The sequence below is a fragment of the Microcaecilia unicolor genome, chromosome 4 (assembly GCF_901765095.1).
Source record: "Microcaecilia unicolor chromosome 4, aMicUni1.1, whole genome shotgun sequence".
Lineage (NCBI taxonomy): Eukaryota > Metazoa > Chordata > Amphibia > Gymnophiona > Siphonopidae > Microcaecilia > Microcaecilia unicolor.
The window spans coordinates 328,915,684-328,936,172 of record NC_044034.1 but is presented as its reverse complement, the minus strand read 5'-3'; the positions used below and the strand labels follow the sequence as shown (position 1 = coordinate 328,936,172).

The 20,489-nt window shown below is 47.3% G+C and overlaps 1 protein-coding gene across 1 annotated transcript in view; it reads right to left on the bottom strand.

Annotated features, from left to right (window-relative positions):
* LOC115469379 (gamma-glutamyl hydrolase-like) overlaps positions 1 to 20,280 on the bottom strand; it is a 38,762-nt gene extending 18,482 nt beyond the window's left edge. Inside the window, exons 1-5 of the mRNA XM_030201963.1 lie at positions 20,024 to 20,280; positions 18,314 to 18,428; positions 14,055 to 14,105; positions 4,847 to 4,931; positions 1,483 to 1,621 (exon numbers count right to left, since the gene is read on the bottom strand). Coding sequence (XP_030057823.1) covers positions 1,483 to 1,621; positions 4,847 to 4,931; positions 14,055 to 14,105; positions 18,314 to 18,428; positions 20,024 to 20,126 — 493 coding nt within the window. The 5' untranslated portion in view covers positions 20,127 to 20,280. The remainder of the gene's footprint in view (positions 1 to 1,482; positions 1,622 to 4,846; positions 4,932 to 14,054; positions 14,106 to 18,313; positions 18,429 to 20,023) is intronic.
* Between the last annotated feature and the right edge of the window lie 209 nt (positions 20,281 to 20,489).

Here is a 20,489-nt window from a genome sequence, read left to right as displayed (position 1 = left end):
ATCTATAAATTCTGTGTGGGTTACAACAAACATCCATAAATTCAAGACCATGCTAGAACATCCATCCACATCAAAACCACTTCAAATAAAAGAAATTCAATAATTCTTGTCTTGATTTCAGGGCTGTGGAGTTGGTAAAAATGTACCGATTCTGACTCCAGCTTCAAAATAAAAACTTACAACATTATAATATTTGGTAAATTTATCATTTTATACCTATAGATACACATCTTTGCCCTGGATCTAAAGTATATTTACCAGTACTTAGACCCAAAACAAAAAATGTAAAGCCTAATATCAGTAGGAGTTGGAGTCGGAGTCAGAGCTGGAGTTAGAATTGGACAGTAGAAAAATAGAAGAGTCGGAGTCGAAGGTTTGGTGTCCTGACTGCACAGCCCTGCTTGATTTTAAGCCCAGAGTGCCTGCTGGTCTTCTCAAGTCAGCTGGGAGGGCAATTTTCAAAACTGTCTGAAATGTGCCTTGAATCAATCCAACTAAAAGCATGGATGGGGTCCCAGAGAATGCACAATTTTTACCAAATGGAGAGGGGATATCTCCAAGGGCATTTAAGGCAGGATGTAAAAACTCACCTAAACTGGATTATCAGTCTGTGTGTACTGTTTCCAGCAAAATCCTGATGTAAAGTCTGCAAGTCATTAGTATATGTGCAGCTTTCAAAAGGCAGTTTGAGTATTACCTTCTTGTATGTTGAAATATGTTTCTGAAGCTCATAACGACAGAGGCAGCAGACTGAATTGCACATACAAGGGGCCAATTTACAAGGATTTGTTCCTGTAGGCCCAGTGCTCTTGGCTCACTAACTAATATCATCATGTCCTCATCCAGAACCCAAATAATCTGGATTTCTTTACTCTTAGGTATTAATGGTCAGGAAATTCTCTCCTTAAATGTGATTACTACAATTACTACTATTTATCATTTCTACAGTGCTACCAAACATTCACAAACATATTAGAGACAGTCCCTGCTCAACATACCTTACAGTCTATCCAAGACAGACAAACAGGACAAGTAAGAGATTGAGGGCTTAATTTATTCTAGGAATGAACGAACAGATGAATAAGGGGTTAAACAGCCTCACAAATGGTGGGCTAGTAGCCTGGATTTGAACAGGGCCAAAAGACACATTGACCCTCAAGAAGTCTATTCCAGGCATATGGTACAGCAAGATGGAAAGAACAAAATCTGGAGCTGGCAGAAGAGAAGGGTACAGATAAGAGAGATTTACTTGATGAATACAGTTGCCAGGGAGGGGTGTAGGGAACGACAAGAGAGGAGAGATACTGAGGAGCTGCAGAATGAGTGCACTTGTAAGTCAGTAAGAGAAGTTTGAACAATATATGAAAATGGATAGGGAGCCAACAGAATGACTTGAGGAGAAGATTTATGTGAATGTAGTGACAATGGCGGAAGATAACTGCTTTCAGGAATCCAGATCTGGCAGGGGTCATGGGCACTCACCTTCTGTCAGATTGAGAGGAAGAGAGACATTTTCTGCCAGGGTATCCGATAGCAGGTTTTTCCCAGCTGTGAGGATTGTGAGAAGCTGGAGACCCAGACATGTTCCCCAAACAGGAAAATAATCTCCGGAGCGAAAGGCCTGTGAAGAGAGAGCGTGAAGAGAAGACACATTTCTGGAGAAAAAGTTCATAAACCATGCTATTGATCTGGGGAAAGCCATTGCTTATCCCTTGGTCAGTAGGGCGGAATCTTGCTACTTCTTGGGATTCTGCCAGGTACTTGTGTCCTGGAGTAGCCACTGTTGGAAACAGGATACTGGCCTAGACAGACTCTTGCTCTGACCCAATATAGCAATTCTTATGTTCTTGATATAGAAAACACTAAGCTCCAGCGTACGGCATTCTAATGGGTGCACTAAAAAAATATTTTTACTCCCAATGCAGTAAACTAATGGCGTGCAAACTACCACTGCACTAAAAAGTGTGCATGTAAGAAAACAAAAAAAAACAGCACATAGAATAATGGCAAGATGCAGCTGTTTGCTGAATCTGAAGTAAATATCTCCCTTTTGTCAGAGTGTGAGTAGAGATTGGTTCACAAACTAACATGAAGGGAGATTGTGTGTGTATGTTTGTTTGTTCTTTTTCTCCATTCCTCCCATTCTGAACCCCTTACTCCCCAGAACATTTCAGGCCCACCTCAGAGTTATGACAGGAGTGTTACCCACTTTCTCCTGATTTTGCTCTGCCATCTTGAAAAATGGTGGCATCTGCCCTCCACACGGTGTGTCAGTATGCATTGTGCAAGGTCAGTTTGCCAAGTAAGGGAATCATCGCTTTATCTGGTCGACTGTGCCAAATAAGCAGATTCTCTTATTTGGCAGACTGACTCTACGTGTGTCAGGTGCCACCATTTACAGAGGTAAGAATGAGTGGCCATCACTTCTGCCTCACAACTCTGAGGTGGGGGGGGGGGGGGGGGGGAGAGGAGGCATGGGCCATAAAGTACATAAGTATTGCCATACTGGGAAAGACCAAAGGTCCATCAAGCCCAGCATCCTGTTTACAACAGTGGCCAATCCAGGTCACAAATACCCGGCAAGATCCCCAAAAAGTACAAAACATTCTATACTGCTTGTCCCAGAAATAGTAGATTTTCCCTCAAGTCCATTTAATAATGGTCTATGGACTTTTTCTTTAGGAAGCCATCCAAACCTTTTTTAAACTCCGCTAAGCTAACCGCCTTTACCAACTCTCTGGCAACGAATTCCAGAGTTTAATTACACATTGAGTGAAGAAACATTTTCTCCAATTCGTTTTAAATTTACTACTTTGTATCTTCATCGCATGACCCCTAGTCCTAGTGTTTTTGGGAAGCGTAAACAGACGCTTCACATCTACCCGTTCCACTCCACTCATTACTTTATAGACCTCTATCATATCTCCCCTCAGCCGCCTTTTCTCCAAGCTGAAGAGCCCTAGCCGCTTTAGCCTTTTCTCATAAAGAAGTCGTCCCATCCCCTTTATCATTTTTGTTGCCCTTCTCTGCACGTGTGTGATGTCATCTTGGGCTATCAACATTTGTGGGGTCAAGAGATGGGGTGGCGGGGATCCTATTGGGCCACCAAGGATATTTATGAGGTCTAAGTGGCCCACTTTGCCTAGTTCAGAATCTGAGCTAAAGTACCGCACTTCACCTCAGATCACTCTCTGCTCCTACGTTGCATCTTTATACCAGCCTTGGGGTGACAGAAAAACTCAGTGCTGCAAAATGAGTCAACTGTAATAAGATTTTAGCGCTGTGTTTTACATTGGGAGGTATTTACTATGCAGTAATTTGCATTCCCACTAAACTACCTTTTAGTGCAGTGGTTTTATACTGATTTTCCCACACTAATCTTTCTTCCTGCATTGGGAGTAAGATAAAGCATAGGAAAATCATTGAGCTCATGGGTTGTGCAGCTTACTGCATTGACCTCTTGCTTTGGTTAAAAGTATGCATGAAATTTTACACTGTACATACTGTTACCTGGAGGGACAGGAGGAGTATAGAGGGGTGTTTGAAGTGGCGGCCCTACCATTAGGCCACCCGAGGCGGGGGACTCAGGTGGCACACTTGTGAGGTGGCATCGCCCCTTCTCTTCCCTCCCCAACCCCCTTCCCCGAAATTACCTTTTTCTTTTCTTTTTAAAAGAAGGCAGCGGCAGCAACTCTCATAGGCTGCCTTGCCATCAGTCCTGGCTCCTTCTCTCTACTATGGGTGGCCCACCTCCGAGGAAACAGGAAATTACGTTAGAGAGGCGGCCTAATGGTAGGGTCGCCACTGCAAATACCCCTCTATAATACTCCTGTTCGTGATGTGCTGTTTTAACCAGTGGGTGCAGCTGGCTCATCCACAAGATGTCTGCTTAGGGTGGCACAATTTAGGAGGGTGGCACCTGCACCAATGCTGCAGTGAGCTTCTATAGAAGATAACTGTAGCTGGTGGGGGGCCTTGAGCACCTGCGTATGCTTAAGGTCTATCAGGTCCTGCCCCTTTTAAAACAGAAGTATGGAGAGGTAGGAGCCAGCAGGCCTTGAGCATCCATGGAATGTCAAGGCCCCTCACTGACCACAACGAAAAACTTCACAGATGTTGACAACCACATTTCTGCCCTGGAGGAAGGGAGGTAAGCCAAGGAACACCTCATGGGAGAGGGTGGGGGGAGAGGACAGGAAAGAAGAAAGGGAAGGAGAAAAGCAAGAGACCACAAGGGGGAGGGAAAGGAAGGAGAGATGCTGACAACCACAAGGGGGAGGGCCTTGAGCCACCACTTGATGTGAAGGACGCATGTTTGAAGGTTCTCCTAGGGTATTAAGCGCCAGTTCTCTGAGTGCCCTGCACTTTGGTGGGCAGTTTGAAAATTGCCTTTTCCATGGGCAAAATACAAAAGCAAGCTGAAGAGATGCATGTTTCAAAGTTGCTAAGAAAAAAATCAGACAAAAGAATGAGCAGGCAAAAAGGTTTTGCAATTGTGGTGAAAGAAGAACAACTGTAACACGTGCAATTTTATTCTGCCAGTAGGCAGAAGCATAAGCTGAACACATACTCTACAGGATACCTACAAGCGGTCGCTATTATAAGAAACAAGGTGATGATCAGCAACTTCTCATTTCAGTTAATTTTAACCTTCCATGATGAATGAACTGACCTGAAAGAGAGCAGACCACAGAACAGGTCTGAGGAAAAAAAGAGTGCAAGGGGTTGAGACACTGTCATACAGTGAGTTTGAGATACCACACTGCACTATACCATGTGGATCTCACTACTGGACTTGTCCCACCCAGTGCTTTTAATACAGCTGGTACTGGTGCATATGACTCACCTGCAGTGCCAGTCGATAGAAAATCTTGGCTGTTCTGGCAAAGTCTGATTTCTGCAAATCCACAGCTCCCCCAGGGAAAAGAATCCTGTAGGCAGGAGGAAAGTATGAAAAGTGAATTTCATTACTCTCTTTTTCTGAACTAGAGCACATCAAGTTACATTCATGTACAGTAGGTCAGTGGTTCTCACTCCTATCCTCAGGGCACTCCCAACCAGTTGCATATTCACTGTGGGTAATCCTGACGACCCATGAGACACATCTCCATGCACTACCTCTATTGTATGCAAATCTATCTATACATATTCACTGTGGAAGTCCTGAAAACCTAACTAGTTAGGTTTACCCCAAGAACTGGGTTGATATCCATCAGCACTTCCTGGTACCAGAAGTCCCAAAGTCTATTTCAGTGCTTCTCAACCCAGTCCTTGGGGCACACTCAGCCAGTCAGGTTGGTGAAAAGTAGCCTAGTGGTTAGTGCAGTGGACTTTGATCCTGGGGAACTGGGTTCGATTCCCCTCTGCAGCTCCTTGTGACCTTGGGCAAGTCACTTAACCTTCCATTGCCTGTTACCAAAAACTTAGATTGTGAGCCCTCTAGGGACAGAGAAAGTACCTGTATATAATGTGTACAGCTCTGTGTACGTCTAGTAGCACTATAGAAATGATTAGTAGTAGTAAGCACAGGTCTATTTGAACCTGAAGCAATAGAGGGTGAAGTGATTTTCCCACGGTCGGTGGGAGAAGAGGTATTGTTCTGGAATTTTCTGGTCTTTTCTTTTGGGTCTGCTTATTTCTGTGTGTTTCTGTGAGTTTCCACTGATAGTTACAAGACAGGAATTTCTCGCTGACCACAAACTGACAAAAGACCATTGCCAAGACATCCCAACCAACTGTCTTGTTACAAACAAACAGACAAGACCCCCCCCCCCCCCCCCCCCCGTTGTCATGACATCCCAACTATTTGTTACTGAGCAGAGGTGTGGCAAGGACACTAAGGCCCTATCACAGGACTCCTTTGTACTTGCAGGATTGCCGATTGGGTGATATATGAGGTGGTCCTTTGTGATGGGAAGTATGTAAGTGACTGCTCAGTGTACTGCTCACATTCTAAAGAGACTCTGAAGGCCTGGCTGGCAAGAGAAGTTTCATATCCTTGCCACAGCCTACTTCTAGGGGGGTGTCCTTCTCCAACCCTTGTAAGAACTCTTTACAGCTAAGAATCTATCTTTCATTCATCTTTTCTTCCTTCCTTTCTTTCTCTTCTTTCTCTCTGTTCTGCAACCTTTGTATGGCAGTGAGGAATAAAACTTTCCTTCCATATCATCAAGCTGATCAATCCATAGACTGGTGGGTTGTGTCCATCTACCAGCAGGTGGAGATAGAGAGCAAACTTTTGCCTCCCTATATGTGGTCATGTGCTGCCGGAAACTCCTCAGTATGTTCTCTATCTCAGCAGGTGGTGGTCACACACAGCAGCAGCTCTGGCTAGGCCTCCAAGCCTAATCCTTAGGTTTTGTTGAGGCCTGGGGTTGAGGGCTCTTTTGAGCAAGTGCAAACCTGGTGGTGCCAGGTCCCTCCTTTTCTCCCCCCTCCCGCTGGCTCCGTTTAAAAAAAAAAAAAAAAAAAAAAATTTTGAACGTCTTTAAAGGCGTTTAATTCGGCGTTTCTTTAAACGTTCATTGCAGCTACTCACTGGGACACCAGTTCGTTACAGCTCGGAGCGGCAAGCAGGTAATTTTACCTTTTTATAGCGGGCAGGGGGTTCCCCGATTCTTCTCCTCGTGGCATATGGCGTCGGAGGGCGAGGGCGCAAAGGGTCGCTCCCCGGATCGCTGGAGCGCTTCTAGAGGGGATGCGGGGGTTTTACAACCTGATTCGCCCTTGATGGGTGACAGTTTAGTGACCGATGAATGTCCCGGTCGTTCCTCCGGCGTGGCGGTTTTTTCCCGCCATAAACGCCCATCCCCCGCTCCTCGCCTCCGCCATCTTGGCCGGCCACGCGGCTCGGACGGCTTCTTCGTGGGCCGCCCTTGAGGTTGGAGACATTAATGCCATGAACGCCCTTAATTTGGGCGACGGCACAAGCGGCTAAAGTTAAGCGCCGTTCTTCCCGCGCGGCTCCTTCGCGGAGTTTCGCGCCGGACGCCATTTTGGATGCGCAGCATGTCTCTCCCCCGCTATTGCGAGCGCCGGTTGAGAGTGCGTCTAGGGCTGTTGCCCAGGCTGCGGAAGTGCACAGTCTGGGGGGTTTCTCCCCCGAGTTTGTTTTGCTGCTGCATCAGGCTTTCCTCATGCAAAACGCTGCCCCTGCTCCCTCTTCTGATAAAGAGGTTGAGGTTCCCAGAGGTAAACGCCCTCGGGTTGATTTCCAGGCCTTGGAGGACTTTGTCTCCTCCGATGTAGATGAGGGCAGCGTGTCTGAGGTCTCCCAACGGTCCTTTGCGGATTCCTTGGAGGAGATAGATCCCCGCTCGGATGGAGCGGATGACCCCTCTGCAGCGCGGCTTTTTAGCCCAGAGGATTTGCCCAACCTGTTTTTACAGGCCATGGACACTTTGAAGATTTCCTCTCCGGAGGACGTCTCTCCCTCAGCCCCTGTTGGCTCTGCCATTATGCTGGGGACGAAGCGCCCGCCTAGATCCTTCCACGTGCATGATGCCATGCACACCTTAATTGCGGCTCAATGGGATGTCCCGGAAACGAGCTTTAAAGTGGCTAGGGCTATGTCCCGCCTCTATCCTTTGGCTGTGAGTGAACGTGAGGCCTATCTGTGGCCTACCGTGGATTCTTTAATCACTGCGGTGACTAAGAAAACGGCGTTGCCGGTGGAAGGTGGCACGGCCCTAAAGGACGCCCAAGACAGATGATTGGAGGCGGCCTTAAGGTCGTCCTTTGAGGCAGCTGCTTTAAGTTTGCAGGCCTCAGTTTGCGGCTCCTATGTGGCCAGGGCGTGCCTGACTATGGTGCAGCGGGCTTCCCCCTCGGATCTTTCCTTGAGGGCTGATTGGAATCGGGCTTAGCCTATTTGGCAGACTTGCTGTATGATGTCTTGAGAGCCTCAGCTAAAGGCATGGCTCAGACAGTCTCTGCGCGGCGGTGGCTTTGGCTGAAACATTGGTCTGCTGACCACGCCTCTAAATCCCGCCTGGCTAGATTGCCTTTTAAAGGCAAGCTGCTCTTTGGGGTCGAGCTGGACAAAATCGTGTCCGATCTCGGCACGTCTAAGGGCAAGAAATTACCAGAGGTCAGGGCTCGGGCTAGTACTCGTCCCGGTACCTCCAGAGGACGGTTGCTGGAAGCCCGTCGGTACCGCCCGGGCAAGTCGGGTTCCTCTGCCCCCTCTTCCTTCAAGAGGAATTTCTCCCCAAGCAGCATTCCTTTCGCAGAGACCGCCGTCCCGGAGGTGCTCCCTCCGGTCCTCCCCCAGGGTCTCGTACCCAATGTCGGGGCCTTGGTCCACGCCCCAGTGCAGATTGGAGGACGGCTGTCCTCGTTTCTGGGCGAGTGGACCACTATAACTTCAGACGCTTGGGTGCTGGAAGTCATCAGAGACGGCTACAAGCTAGAGTTCTGCCAACCCTTAAGAGACGGGTTTGTACTCTCTCCCTGCAAGTCTCCGGTCAAGCTGTGGCAGTGCAGCAGACCTTGGACAACCTGATCCACCTGGGTGCGGTCGTTCCGGTGCCAAAAAATCAGATTGGCAAGGGACGTTACTCCATTTACTTTGTGGTTCCAAAGAAAGGAGGTTCTGTCCGGCCTATCCTCGACCTCAAAGGGGTCAATCGGGCCTGGAAAGTGAGGCACTTTCGCATGGAGACTCTCCGCTCTGTTATAGCGGCAGTGAAGGCAGGAGAGTTCTTGGCTTCCTTGGACATCAAGGAAGCGTACCTGCATATTCCCATCTGGCCTCCTCTCCAACGCTTTCTGCGTTTTTCAGTCCTGAGATGACACTTCCAGTTCAGAGCCCTCCCTTTCGGGTTGGCTACTGCTCCGCGGACCTTTTCCAAAGTAATGGGGGTCATAGCGGCCTTCCTGCTAAAGGAAGGAGTACAAGTCCATCCTTCTCTGGACGACTGGTTGATCCGAGCCCCCTCTTATGCAGAGTGCGGCAAAGCTATGGACCGGGTAGTTGCTCTTGTGAGCTCCCTGGGATGGATCATCAACTGGAAGAAGAGCCAGCTGCGCCCGACTCAGTCCCTGGAGTATCTGGGAGTTCGATTCGACACCCAAGTGGGCAGAGTGTTCCTGCCAGACAATCGGATTGTCAAGCTTCAGGCTCAGGTGGACTAGTTCCTAGTAGCCTCTCCTATTCGGGCTTGGGACTACGTGCAGCTGTTGGGCTCTATGACGGCCACGATGGAAGTAGTGCCCTGGGCCAGGGCTCATATGAGACCACTACAGCTATCTCTGCTGCTGCGCTGGACTCCGATGTCGGAGGATTATGCTGTGCGCCTTCCCGTGGACCCAGCAGTGCGCAAGGCGCTGAGCTGGTGGACGCAGACAGACAAGTTGTCTGCAGGATTGCCTCTGGTGACCCCGGAGTGGATTGTCGTCTCGACAGACGCCTCTTTGATGGGCTGGGGAGCCCACTGCTTGGGAAGGACAGCGCAGGGGCTCTAGTCTCCTGCAGAGGCAAGTGGTCTATCAACCTCCTGGAACTCAGAGCCATTCGGTTGGTGTTATTGGAGTTCATCCCGGTACTGGTGTTGTAGCCTGTACGGGTCCTGTCGGACAATGCCACGGCTGTGGCCTATATCAACCGCCAGGGAGGTACCAAGAGCGCCCCTCTAGCCAAGGAGGCTATGAGTCTTTGCCAGTGGGCGGAAGCGAACCTGGAGCAGCTTTCAGCGGCCCACATTGCCGGAGTCATGAATGTCAAGGCGGACTTTCTCAGTCGCCATACCTTGGAGCCCGGAGAGTGGCAACTATCTGCTCAGGCGTTCTTGGACATCACGAAGCGCTGGGGCCAGCCGAGCCTAGATCTGATGGCGTCATCGGCCAATTGCCAAGTGCCGCGCTTTTTCAGCAGAGGACGGGACCCTCGATCCCTGGGAGTAGATGCTCTTCTCCAACAGTGGCCGACACAAGAGCTCCTCTATGTGTTCCCGCCCTGGCCCATGTTGGGCAGGGTGCTAGACCGGGTGGCAAAGCATCCCGGCAGGGTAATCCTGGTGGGTCCGGATTGGCCCAGACGTCCCTGGTATGCGGACTTGATCAGGCTCTCAGTCGACGATCCTCTGCGGCTGTCAGTGGAGCAGGGCCGGTTACATCAGGGTCCCGTGGTGATGGAGGATCCCTCTCCCTTTGGTCTTACGGCCTGGCTATTGAGCGGCAGCGTCTGAGGAAGAAGGGCTTCTCAGACAAGGTCATCGCCACTATGCTGAGAGCGAGGAAACGCTCTACTTCTACTGCTTACGCCAGGGTTTGGCGTATCTTTGCAGCATGGTGTGAAGCAGGCTCACTTTCTCCCTTCACTGCTCCAATTTCTTCAGTGTTGGCGTTCCTGCAAGAAGGTCTGGAGAAAGGCCTGTCGCTCAGTTCCCTTAAAGTCCAGGTAGCGGCTCTGGCTTGCTTCAGGGGCCGCCTGAAGGGTGCTTCCCTGGCTTCGCAGCCAGATGTGGTGCGCTTTCTCAAGGGAGTTAATCACCTGCGCCCTCCTCTGCACTCAGTGGTGCCTGCGTGGAATCTCAACCTGGTGCTGAGAGCATTGCAGAAGCCGCCTTTTGAACCCTTGTCGAGGGCATCTCTGAAAGACCTGACGTTGAAAGCAGTCTTTTTGGTGGCTATCACTTCAGCCAGAAGAGTTTCCGAGCTCCAGGCGCTCTCATGTCGAGAGCCTTTTCTGCAGTTCACTGAGGCAGGAGTGACTATTCGCACAGTGCCTTCCTTCCTGCCCAAGATTGTTTCTCGCTTCCATGTGAATCAGCAGCTCTGTCTCCCTTCCTTTCGTAGGGAGGACTACCCAGAGGAGTACTCTGCTCTTAAATATCTGGATGTGAGACGAGTCATCTTCAGATACTTGGAAGTGACCAATGATTTCCGGAAATCGGATCATCTGTTTGTCCTGTTTGCAGGTCCTCGTAAGGGTCTGCAGGCTGCTAAGCCTACAGTGGCAAGATGGGTCAAGGAAGCCATTGCAGCGGCTTATGTGGCCGCGGGGAAGGTGCCGCCTATCCAGCTGAAGGCTCACTCCACGAGAGCTCAGGCGGCCTCGATGGCAGAGGCCGGGTCCGTCTCCTTGGAAGAGATATGCAAGGCGGCAACTTGGGCTTCGGCTCATACATTCTCCAAGCATTACCGTTTGACTGTGGCTGCACGGGCGGAGGCCCGGTTTGGAGCTTCAGTGTTGAGGTCAGGGATTTCAATGTCCCGCCCTGGGTGAGTACTGCTTCGGTACATCCCACCAGTCTATGGATTGATCAGCTTGATGATATGGAAGGTAAAATTATGTATAATCATACCTGATAATTTTCTTTCCATTAATCATAGCTGATCAATCCATAGCCCCTCCCAGATATCTGTTCTGTTTTTATTCTGGTTGCATTTCAGGTTCAAGTTTAGTCTTCAGTTATTTCAGAAAGACTTCGTGTTCAAGTTCTTTCACTTGGATTCTTCAAGAGTTGAGACGAGTTTGTGTTACAGTGAGCTGCTGCATTCCTCTCCCCTCCGTTTTACGGGGCTGGATTGAGACATAAATTCTGCCGGCACTCCCTCCCGCTTCGTGCGGCTGTAGGGCAGCTTTGTACCCCTCCCGCTTCGGCGGTGTTAGGGTCAGTCAGCTCCTCCCGCGGTTGCGGTTGCAGGATAAGCCAGATCCCCCCGCATCGGCGGGTGTGGTGTCCCTCCCCCGCTCCGCGGGGATGAGCTGGACGGATTCCCCTCCCCCACTTGTGTGGGGATGAGCTGGGTTAATTCCCCTCCCCCGTTTCGGCGGTGGTGAGCTGGGCAGAGTGTCCCTTCGTGGGTGTAATTCTCTAAGTGCTGAGTCCTGCGGATGGAGCTTTGATATCGACATACTGAGGAGTTTCCGGCAGCACATGACCACATATAGGGAGGCAAAAGTTTGCTCTCTATCTCCACCTGCTGGTAGATGGACACAACCCACCAGTCTATGGATTGATCAGCTATGATTAATGGAAAGAAAATTATCAGGTATGATTATACATAATTTTACCTTCCTATTGTTAGACTCTGTTCTGTAAAACTCCTAATGCCAAGAGCCAATAGTATTTCCTTTTGTTTTCTAACTTAGCCTGAGTTTTTTAAAATAAGAATAGAAATCAAACGCAGCCAGTGCAGTATTTGAGCCCTGCCATCCCTGATTCTCATTTTGCTGCTCTCACCACCAGCTTCTGTCCTGACATCCCCTGCAGTGCTCTGTGCATCAGTGGGTTTTGTTTTTTTAGTTTTAGTACAATGCCCAGAGGCTGTGCTACATTCTTCTCCCTGGGAGAAACTGAAACAAAACTCTGACTGGCAAGAGCAAAGTCTCCCATGTTAAATCCTTTTGGGTTCTCTCGCCTCGTCTTATACTAACAGTGCATACAGAGCCCTCTATAGTCAGCAGTGACTGCACTACATATGGGCATCACCTTCCTGTCCCATTTTTGGTTCTGCCAGGTTCTGTTATACCGACTTCACTTCTTCACAGCTATCGCCTGGGTTTCTAAGAAGAAAGAGAACAGCAAACCAGAAGAACACTCCCAGTCACTCAAAAGAAGCAGGGTTAGCAGATGACATCATATCGCCTAAAGCAACTTGATCCAGTGCTAGCTTTACCCTACTGCATATATATAGAGAAGTAGTTTTAATCAGACCTATGTCTTCATGTACATGGAGGCCAAACTAGGACTGAATAAGTCTGCCCTTAGAGGCAGATGCAGCAACCAAACGTAAAAAAATCTAAATCGTTAAAGTCCCTAACGATTTTAAAATAACGAAAAATGCACCAAAAAAAAAAGTCACACATGCTGAGATCGGTATTGAAACGTACAATGTATCAAAGAATCACAATACACATCGTTAATCGGCCCCCAAATCATGCGCAGAGCAGCCAAGCGTTATGTTAGCTGCTCTGCGCATGCCACAAACAGTCAAAACACAGTCAAATCACAAGCACATGGCTCCCAAATCAAAATAAAAATAAAAAAAGGATCGGGAGGGGGCAAGGGTGCTCATCAGGAGCGTCCTGTACGGACGGCCTTGCCCCCCCCCCCCCCGCTGCTCCCCACTTTCCGCCGCTCCCCCCACCCCGAAAAAGCAAAATTCAAGCAGCCCCTGCCCCCCTCCCTTCCTCACTACTCTCACCTCAGCTCCGCCTCCCGACATCCTCCGTCCTGTGCCCCGCCTGCCCGTAGGTTACTGACGTCAGAAAGGGGCGGGCCCAGCAGGAGAAAGACGCGCCATCGAAGCTGGGCAAAGGCAGGCATCAGGCTTTCTTCTTGCCCGTGCAGCGCCTTCGGACAGAGGACAGAGGCGCTGCACGGGCCCGGTAAGAGGGAGGGGGGCCCGATGGAGGAGGGGAATGGCGGCGACGACCCCAAAAGGGGGCGGGGCACAGGACGGAGGATGTCGGGAGGCGGAGCTGAGGTGAGAGTAGTGAGGAAGGGAGGGGGGCAGGGGCTGCTTGAATTTTGCTTTTTCGGGGGTGGGGGGAGCGGCGGAAAGTGGGGAGCAGCGGGGGGGGGGGGGGGGGGGGGCAAGGCCGTCCGTACAGGACGCTCCTGATGAGCGCCCTTGCCCCCTCCCGATCCTTTTTTTATTTTATTTATTTATGTTTTTCTGACGTCCTTTGGACCAATCACAGCGCTTTTAGCTCTGCTAATGCGCTGGGATTGGCTCAAAGTTTATTTTTTCTCTTAATGATTTTTCCTGGCACAGAGCTGTCCTAACGAGTGGTCCAGACCTCTCGTTAGTTTTCCTGCCTTTTTCCTGCGTAAAGGCAATCGGAAAAGGTTAGTGCATGTCGTTTCAATGGGGTTTTCACACTAATTGCTCATCTCCATTCCGTTTTCGTTAGCTGCTACTGTCGTCGGAAAATAGGCTTAAGTGCATGGAAAGGATAGGAAATTCTTCCCTGAGGGCTCATTTAACGATGAAAAACGTTTAGTGCATCTACCTCTTAGTGACATGGAGTTACCTGAGAAAAAGCCCAGGACTCACTCACTGAGACAGAAAAAGGTTTCCCAGAAAGCTCACTGCTCACTCACCCATTAATGGAGTAGAAGAGCTTCTCATACTCTGACTCTTGAAGGGTCAACCTAAGGGTCCAAGAAACAGAATGGTGAGAAACTTCCTATATCCTGCACAGGATTACATGACCATATACATAGACAGAGGCGTGCTGGAGGCCATGCGGGGGGGGGGGGGGGGGGGTAGTTCTGTGAATGCTCCATCTCCTCCAGTACTGGGCAACGCACATCAGCCTGTCCTAGCAGAAGTAATTTAGAAGCATTTAACCTTAGGCACACTAAAACTTCTTGGTTCAATAATGAATTGCTAATTTTAAAACAGAATTGTAGATGCTTGTGACGTCAATGGCAATAAAACAAATGACACTGTTGTAAAAACTGGAAAAAAGCCATTTAGAGCATAAATACATTAATTATTCTAAAAACAAGTATTACTCAAATCTTATTGGTTTAGATAATACTGATTCTAGGAAACTGTTTAAAATACTAGAATACCTTACGAATGTTAACATTGACTGACTCTCCCCAGATCACCCTTCTATCAGCCAACAACTTAGCTGAATTTTTTTCAAAACAAAATTCTGAAAATTAGAAAAGACATAAGGGGCCGATACTTAGGCCTGGCTAAGTCTTGCGGTCAGCCTGGATATTCAATGCCAGGTGACTGGCATTGCATATCTGGTATATTTTTAGCCGATTTAAAGTTAACCGGCTATGTTGATATTCAAAGATAGCCGGTTAACTTTAAACCGGCTAAAGACATACCAGCTATTTAAGCAGCCTGATGTGGCTGCTTACAATAGCAGGATATGAAATATCGCGCAATATAGCCAGTTAGCTCCTAGGCGCTAACCAGGAATATTCAGAAGGGATAGCTGGCTATCCCCCATTGAATACTGCTGGAGAGCTGGTTAAGTGCCATTTTAACCTACAAGGTGCGGTTCCTGGCCAGTTAAATGGTTTTGAATATCGGGAGCTGGTATTTTGCAGTATAAAATTGTATTGTTTATCACCCCTAGTTGTTTTGAGTTGACATCCGTCCACAGATGGGTATGTTGGAGAATACAGTGCTAACACTTCGTGGATTAAGCTCCTCTCTTAGCTATTTTATTCAGTCTCTTAAGAGGCATCATTCCTTGCACTGATATTCAATTTAAGTGGCTCCTCCCTTGAGTAATCCCTCCTATAACCCATCTGGTTTAATTCTTCCCACTCACTTTCTCTGTTTTAACTCTAAGCCTAGGGTCCTTTTACTAAGCCACACTAAAAATGGCTGGATGTGGGTTTAGCATGTGGGTTTCCCACATGTTCCAGCCACTTCTTAGTATGCCTCTAAAATGGCCGAATTTTTATTTCTGCCATTAACGACCACACGGTAATTTACAAATTAGCGCATGGCCTTTACCGCCTGAGCTCTTACCACCAACCCAGTGGTGTAGCAACAGGATACCTTGGGGGCCCAGGCCCCCTAGTTCTGTCTCAGGCCCCCCTAACAATAGTGGCCAGCCAAGCAGTTTTTTTGTTTCCTCAGGCTCCTTGTCCCTGCGTCAGGCAGTTGAGCTTTCCCTCCCTTCTTTCGGGTCCAGCTGGCTACATCTCTCCTCCCTGTTTCCAATAGTGAGCCACAGCGCTGGCAGCATGCTGAAGGCAGCTGCTTCCGGCTGCCCCGGTCAGTTCGCTGCTTCATGTCGTGTTTTCAACTTCCTGTGAGTGGGACGAAGCAGCAAGATGGACCATCAGGAGGGCAGCCGAAAGCAGTGAGACAGACTGTCACCGGGGCTGCCAGAAGCAGATGTCTTCAGCTCTGCCTGCATAGCTCACTGCTCAAGGAGGTTTAAGAATAGGAGCAAGACGTCAAAAAGCTGAAGCCATGGAGGTTAATCTCTCTCTCGTTCCGTTCCCCCACGCAACCGTCATATCGATTCCCTGTACCCTCAAAGCAAACAAACCTATGAGCTACTTCACCCATGTTTTTGTTCTTGTTGGTACCATTTTTATTTGATCCTACTTATGTTTTCAAACATGCTGGCTTGGGCAGCATATGGATGTACACAGAGAAAGTATAAAAACGGAATAACGTTTCATAGGTAAAAAAGTAATTTGCTATAAATCAGTGTGTGATTTGGAGGAGCTGGTTATAGGGCCAACACTGGCACATGTTGTATTCATGCAGAGATTTTTTTTCTCCTGGTAAAGGGCCACTAAAACAGACATGTTATGAGAATCAGGTGCTCAACTATTTTAATTATTTATGATATTTATATCCCACATTAAACATGAAATAAGTTGAAACCTGGAAGCATTTAAAATCTTTTTTTCCTGTGACTAGATCAAAAGAGAAAGATGGTTTGTGAGAACTTGCTCCTTTTGTTTTGTGGAATGCAGTGGTATATTATAAAAATGCACTTAATATTGTTTATTACTATTTATAAGAACAATACTGAATAATGAAGGCAGAGCTACCTTTATGCAGAAGTCCAGAGTCAGTCTAAATGTGCCAACATTTTCCATTTCTGTGGTATATATTTATTTCTTCTTCAAGTCTGTTTGGTTGTAAAAGGCATGGTTTTTTTTTTTTTTTTTTTTTTTTGGGGGGGGGGGGGGGTTGAGTAATCTTTGTATATAGATGAGTCCCTGGAATAATGATGACTAAGGAGAAGCAGCAGTAGAACAGTTGGAGCTGAATGACATTCATGTTCATACAAAGTTAATTATTTTCAGTGGAAATTAAGGGCCCTGTTTACTAAGTCGCACTAGAGGTACATTAGCGTTTTTAGCGCGTGTTATGTAGGCGCCCACAATATTCTTATGGGTGTCTGCACAGCGCGCGCTAATTTTATCCACGTGCTAAAAATGCTAACGCACCTTAGTAAACAGGACCCTAAATCTGTTGGCTGCCTGCTGTGTGAATATTCCATCACTGTTTCATTATTGCTACCAAGTACTAGATACTTAGGGCATATACCTTCAACGTAGATTGTTTAAATTTGTTTATCTAGACCTTACATGCAGATGGTATTATTTGTTAAACCCAAAGGCAAAACCTAAGGGCGGTTAAACAATTTGGTATAAACTGTGTTGTTTATGACTTTACTTGTTTTGCACTGTTTTGGAAACAGCCTGGCATTGAATATCCAGGGTCAGTGCTGATTGCTGCATCCTGCGTTCTGAATATCGGGCCCACTGTGTCCCACAAGTTTTTTTTTTAACATTTCACGAGTATCCAGATAATTTATTTGTGGGTTTTATTTTGGGGTAGAAAGTGATCTTGCATTTTCCTTCCTACAGTAGATAATGCATTTTTATTTTTTTCTGTGCTGTACCGCTTATAGAAAATGTGATTTCTTAGCGTTTCCTTTTCTAATTTTTGGTTCTTTATTCTGTAATTGGTGAAGATAGGTCTGTGTTCTGTGAGTGACTGAAGTAAGAGATTTACAAATGTCAGTGTTTCCAAAGCTTCCATAACTGTGAATGTGGTTTATATTAACACAGAACGGACTGTTTACTTAGAAATCAATCATAAAGTTCACTCTAAGGCATTATTTGGTATACTCCTAAACACTAGTCACACCTATATGCTAGTGTCCCCCACCCCCCATGAGAACTCTGAGCTCCCCCAAAATGTCAAGCCTGGCTACACTCCTGCCACCACCTATTTAGTAAGTGGTAAGGGCTCACGCGCTACTCGTGCAGTAAACAGGCAGCGCATATCAGTGTACCTGATTACCGCCGGGCTCGCCTACTCCGTGCCCCCCATGCTAGAAAATAAAAATCATTTTCTAGCGTGGGAACCAGCATGCAGCAAAAGCAGAACTACCATAGGGCGCCTGGGAGTACCCAGCGGTGATGCTCTTTTGCCACGCGGTAGCCCTACTGCACCTTTGTAAAAGGGCCCCTTAGTGTTAGTAAAGCGATGGGCACGCCTGGTAGTACTATACAAATATCAGATTACTGCCTTGCTTCATTTAATGAACGTAATGATCTGATTCCCTAATGTAGCAAAGAACTGGCCTATCTATATAATATGGCACCACCTGATAGTCTTACTATTAGTGTCCAATGTTCCCATCAATCTGTTCCCATATGGCTTATTATGGGGACATTGGACACTAAAGGGTTAATGAAACTTGCTTCACTGGCAGGCAGGGCCAGCTCTATCAATGAGCAGCTTTGTTTTTTGCACTTGGCCTACCCCTCCCCCCCTCAACAGGCTGACCCTGCTATCAGGAATCAGCTGCAGGGACTGAGTGAGGCAGGGGCTGCAGTCCTTTCCTTACCTAATGGGGGCCACTCTGCATCCAGCAGACTCCAGATATTTGACATAAGATGCTGGGATGTAGGCCTTCCCAAAGGGCTTCAGTGTTTCATCTGTAGTTTCCTGAGTCAGGATCCCTGTGGGAGAAGACATGGACAGTTCTGGTGAGGGAGGAGTCAAGAACCACTATTTCACTATGCTAGGTGTGAAGTCTCTACAAGGAACAAGTATCCAATGGGTTTAATAGATCTTATGTCTCTGAAGTGGCTTCTGTAGAATTTGTAAAAGTTTTCTTTAAGTATATTCATATCAAATCTCAGCCTGCACCCAACCCCCAACAACCACTCCAAAAAAGTGAATTTTCACACTACTGCTGGTGACAGGGAAGTGATCCAACACTGTCACCATCAAATCCCTCCCTCTTTTCCTCTGGCATAAACTAAGGAACAGAATGGAACTACAAAATAAGATAGAACAGAGAAAGAAGGAGAGTGGATAAGTAGGGGGGGGGGGGGGGAGTGGAGCCATGTTGCCAATCCAACACAGTTGTGCTCAGCAAGCTCCAGTATTGGCGGCCAGCATAAACCACCTAATTCTATAAAAGTCACCAAAAACTACATGTGAAAATTTAGGTGTGTGCCCATTTGAGCACACAATTTAATTGAATGAGCAAATTAGCACCAATAACTTTTTTTAACAAGCAATTATTGGCACTAATTAGATTTAATTGGAATTTACTTGTGTAAATTTAAGCGTGGGATCTGCACCTAAATTTTATGCACGAGTAACAAACAGAGGAGCAGAAATGGGAGGGTGATGGGCGGAACAGGAGTGTTCTAGTATTTACATCCATTGTTATACATTAAAGGGTGATATGTGCCCAATTTAGGTGCATGCATTTGCAGTTGATGCAAATGGTCACGTCTAAAGTTAGACGTGATTTCCAGGCATAAGCTGTATTCTATAAACCATGCCTAACTAAGCATGACTTATAGAATAGTGCTTTTTTGGCACCATATATAGAATCTAGCCTCAAGTGTCATTGGCCAAAGGTGATTTGAAATAAGAAAGTTTTTAGTCCAAAAGGTTCAGCAGCAAGTGCAGCTTTTTGCATGCATGACCAAAGAAAATGGAAGTGCTAGCACACATCTATAGCTGTTCTGTGCATAAATATTAGCCTTACAAAAATGTATTTTTGGGAGGCTATTTATGATCAGAACTACAGCTGCTGATATTGTGATCACACTTTTGTTTTTGTTCAGACATGCTCACAGTACTGGTGTTACCACTGGTCTGTCTTTAAAGTTGCTGATACTTTGGCTGCAGTGCAGAAAAAGAAAAATCAGGCATTTAAATCACAAAAAAGGGCACGAAATCCTCTCAACCAACCCTTCTATGCTGCTCCAGACCTCACAAAAAATTTCTTGCATTGTGTGGGTCTGAAAAGCCACTGTTTCTTTCAGTGCACTGCGGAGAAATACTTAGTGGACTCATTACCATTCATTTTAATACACCGTGCAGTCATGGGTATCGAACAGGTTAAGTTCTGGGTTCAACCCCTCTCTCTGCATTGTGTGGCCAGTAAAATGTGCATGTGGTTAGGCTTGTGGCAGCTTTCTGCTTCGACCCTTCAGTCTGGAAATCTTAGAAACAGGAGTTGGGAAAGTAGGAGTGGCTCAACTGCCCCTTTGGACCTGCTGGACCTGTATGATCATTGACATCCTCAGCTTACCGATGATGGGTCTCTCGTTGATCCTTCCTTTGCCTGGCTTTGGCAAAGCTGCTGAGGAGTAAAGAAACCCCAAAAGCAGTGAAGCAGTTGCCGAGATCAGCATTTCTTTCCTCCTCGCTCACCTCTCCTGAGACAGAAAAGTGTTGTTTCGTCTTGAATAAAACTTCTTGGGTAACGTTAAAAGCTTCCTTTGAGTTTCCAGCCCTGTGTGTGTCTGAACGGTGATCTTAGAGCAAGGCAGCTCATCAGCTGATGAGGAAGTCAGACGATTGTATTCAAAGAGGTTTGATTGAGAAGAGGAGACGGCATGACGTCAAAACGTTGAAGCCAATTAAGTTAGTCTTTGTTTCCCCTTTCCCGCGCAGCCGTCGTTCTGCATACATTCTAAACAAAGCAAACACAAACCTATGAGCTGCTGCATCCACGTTGTCGTTCTAGATTGTTCGTAGCATTTTTATTTAATCTC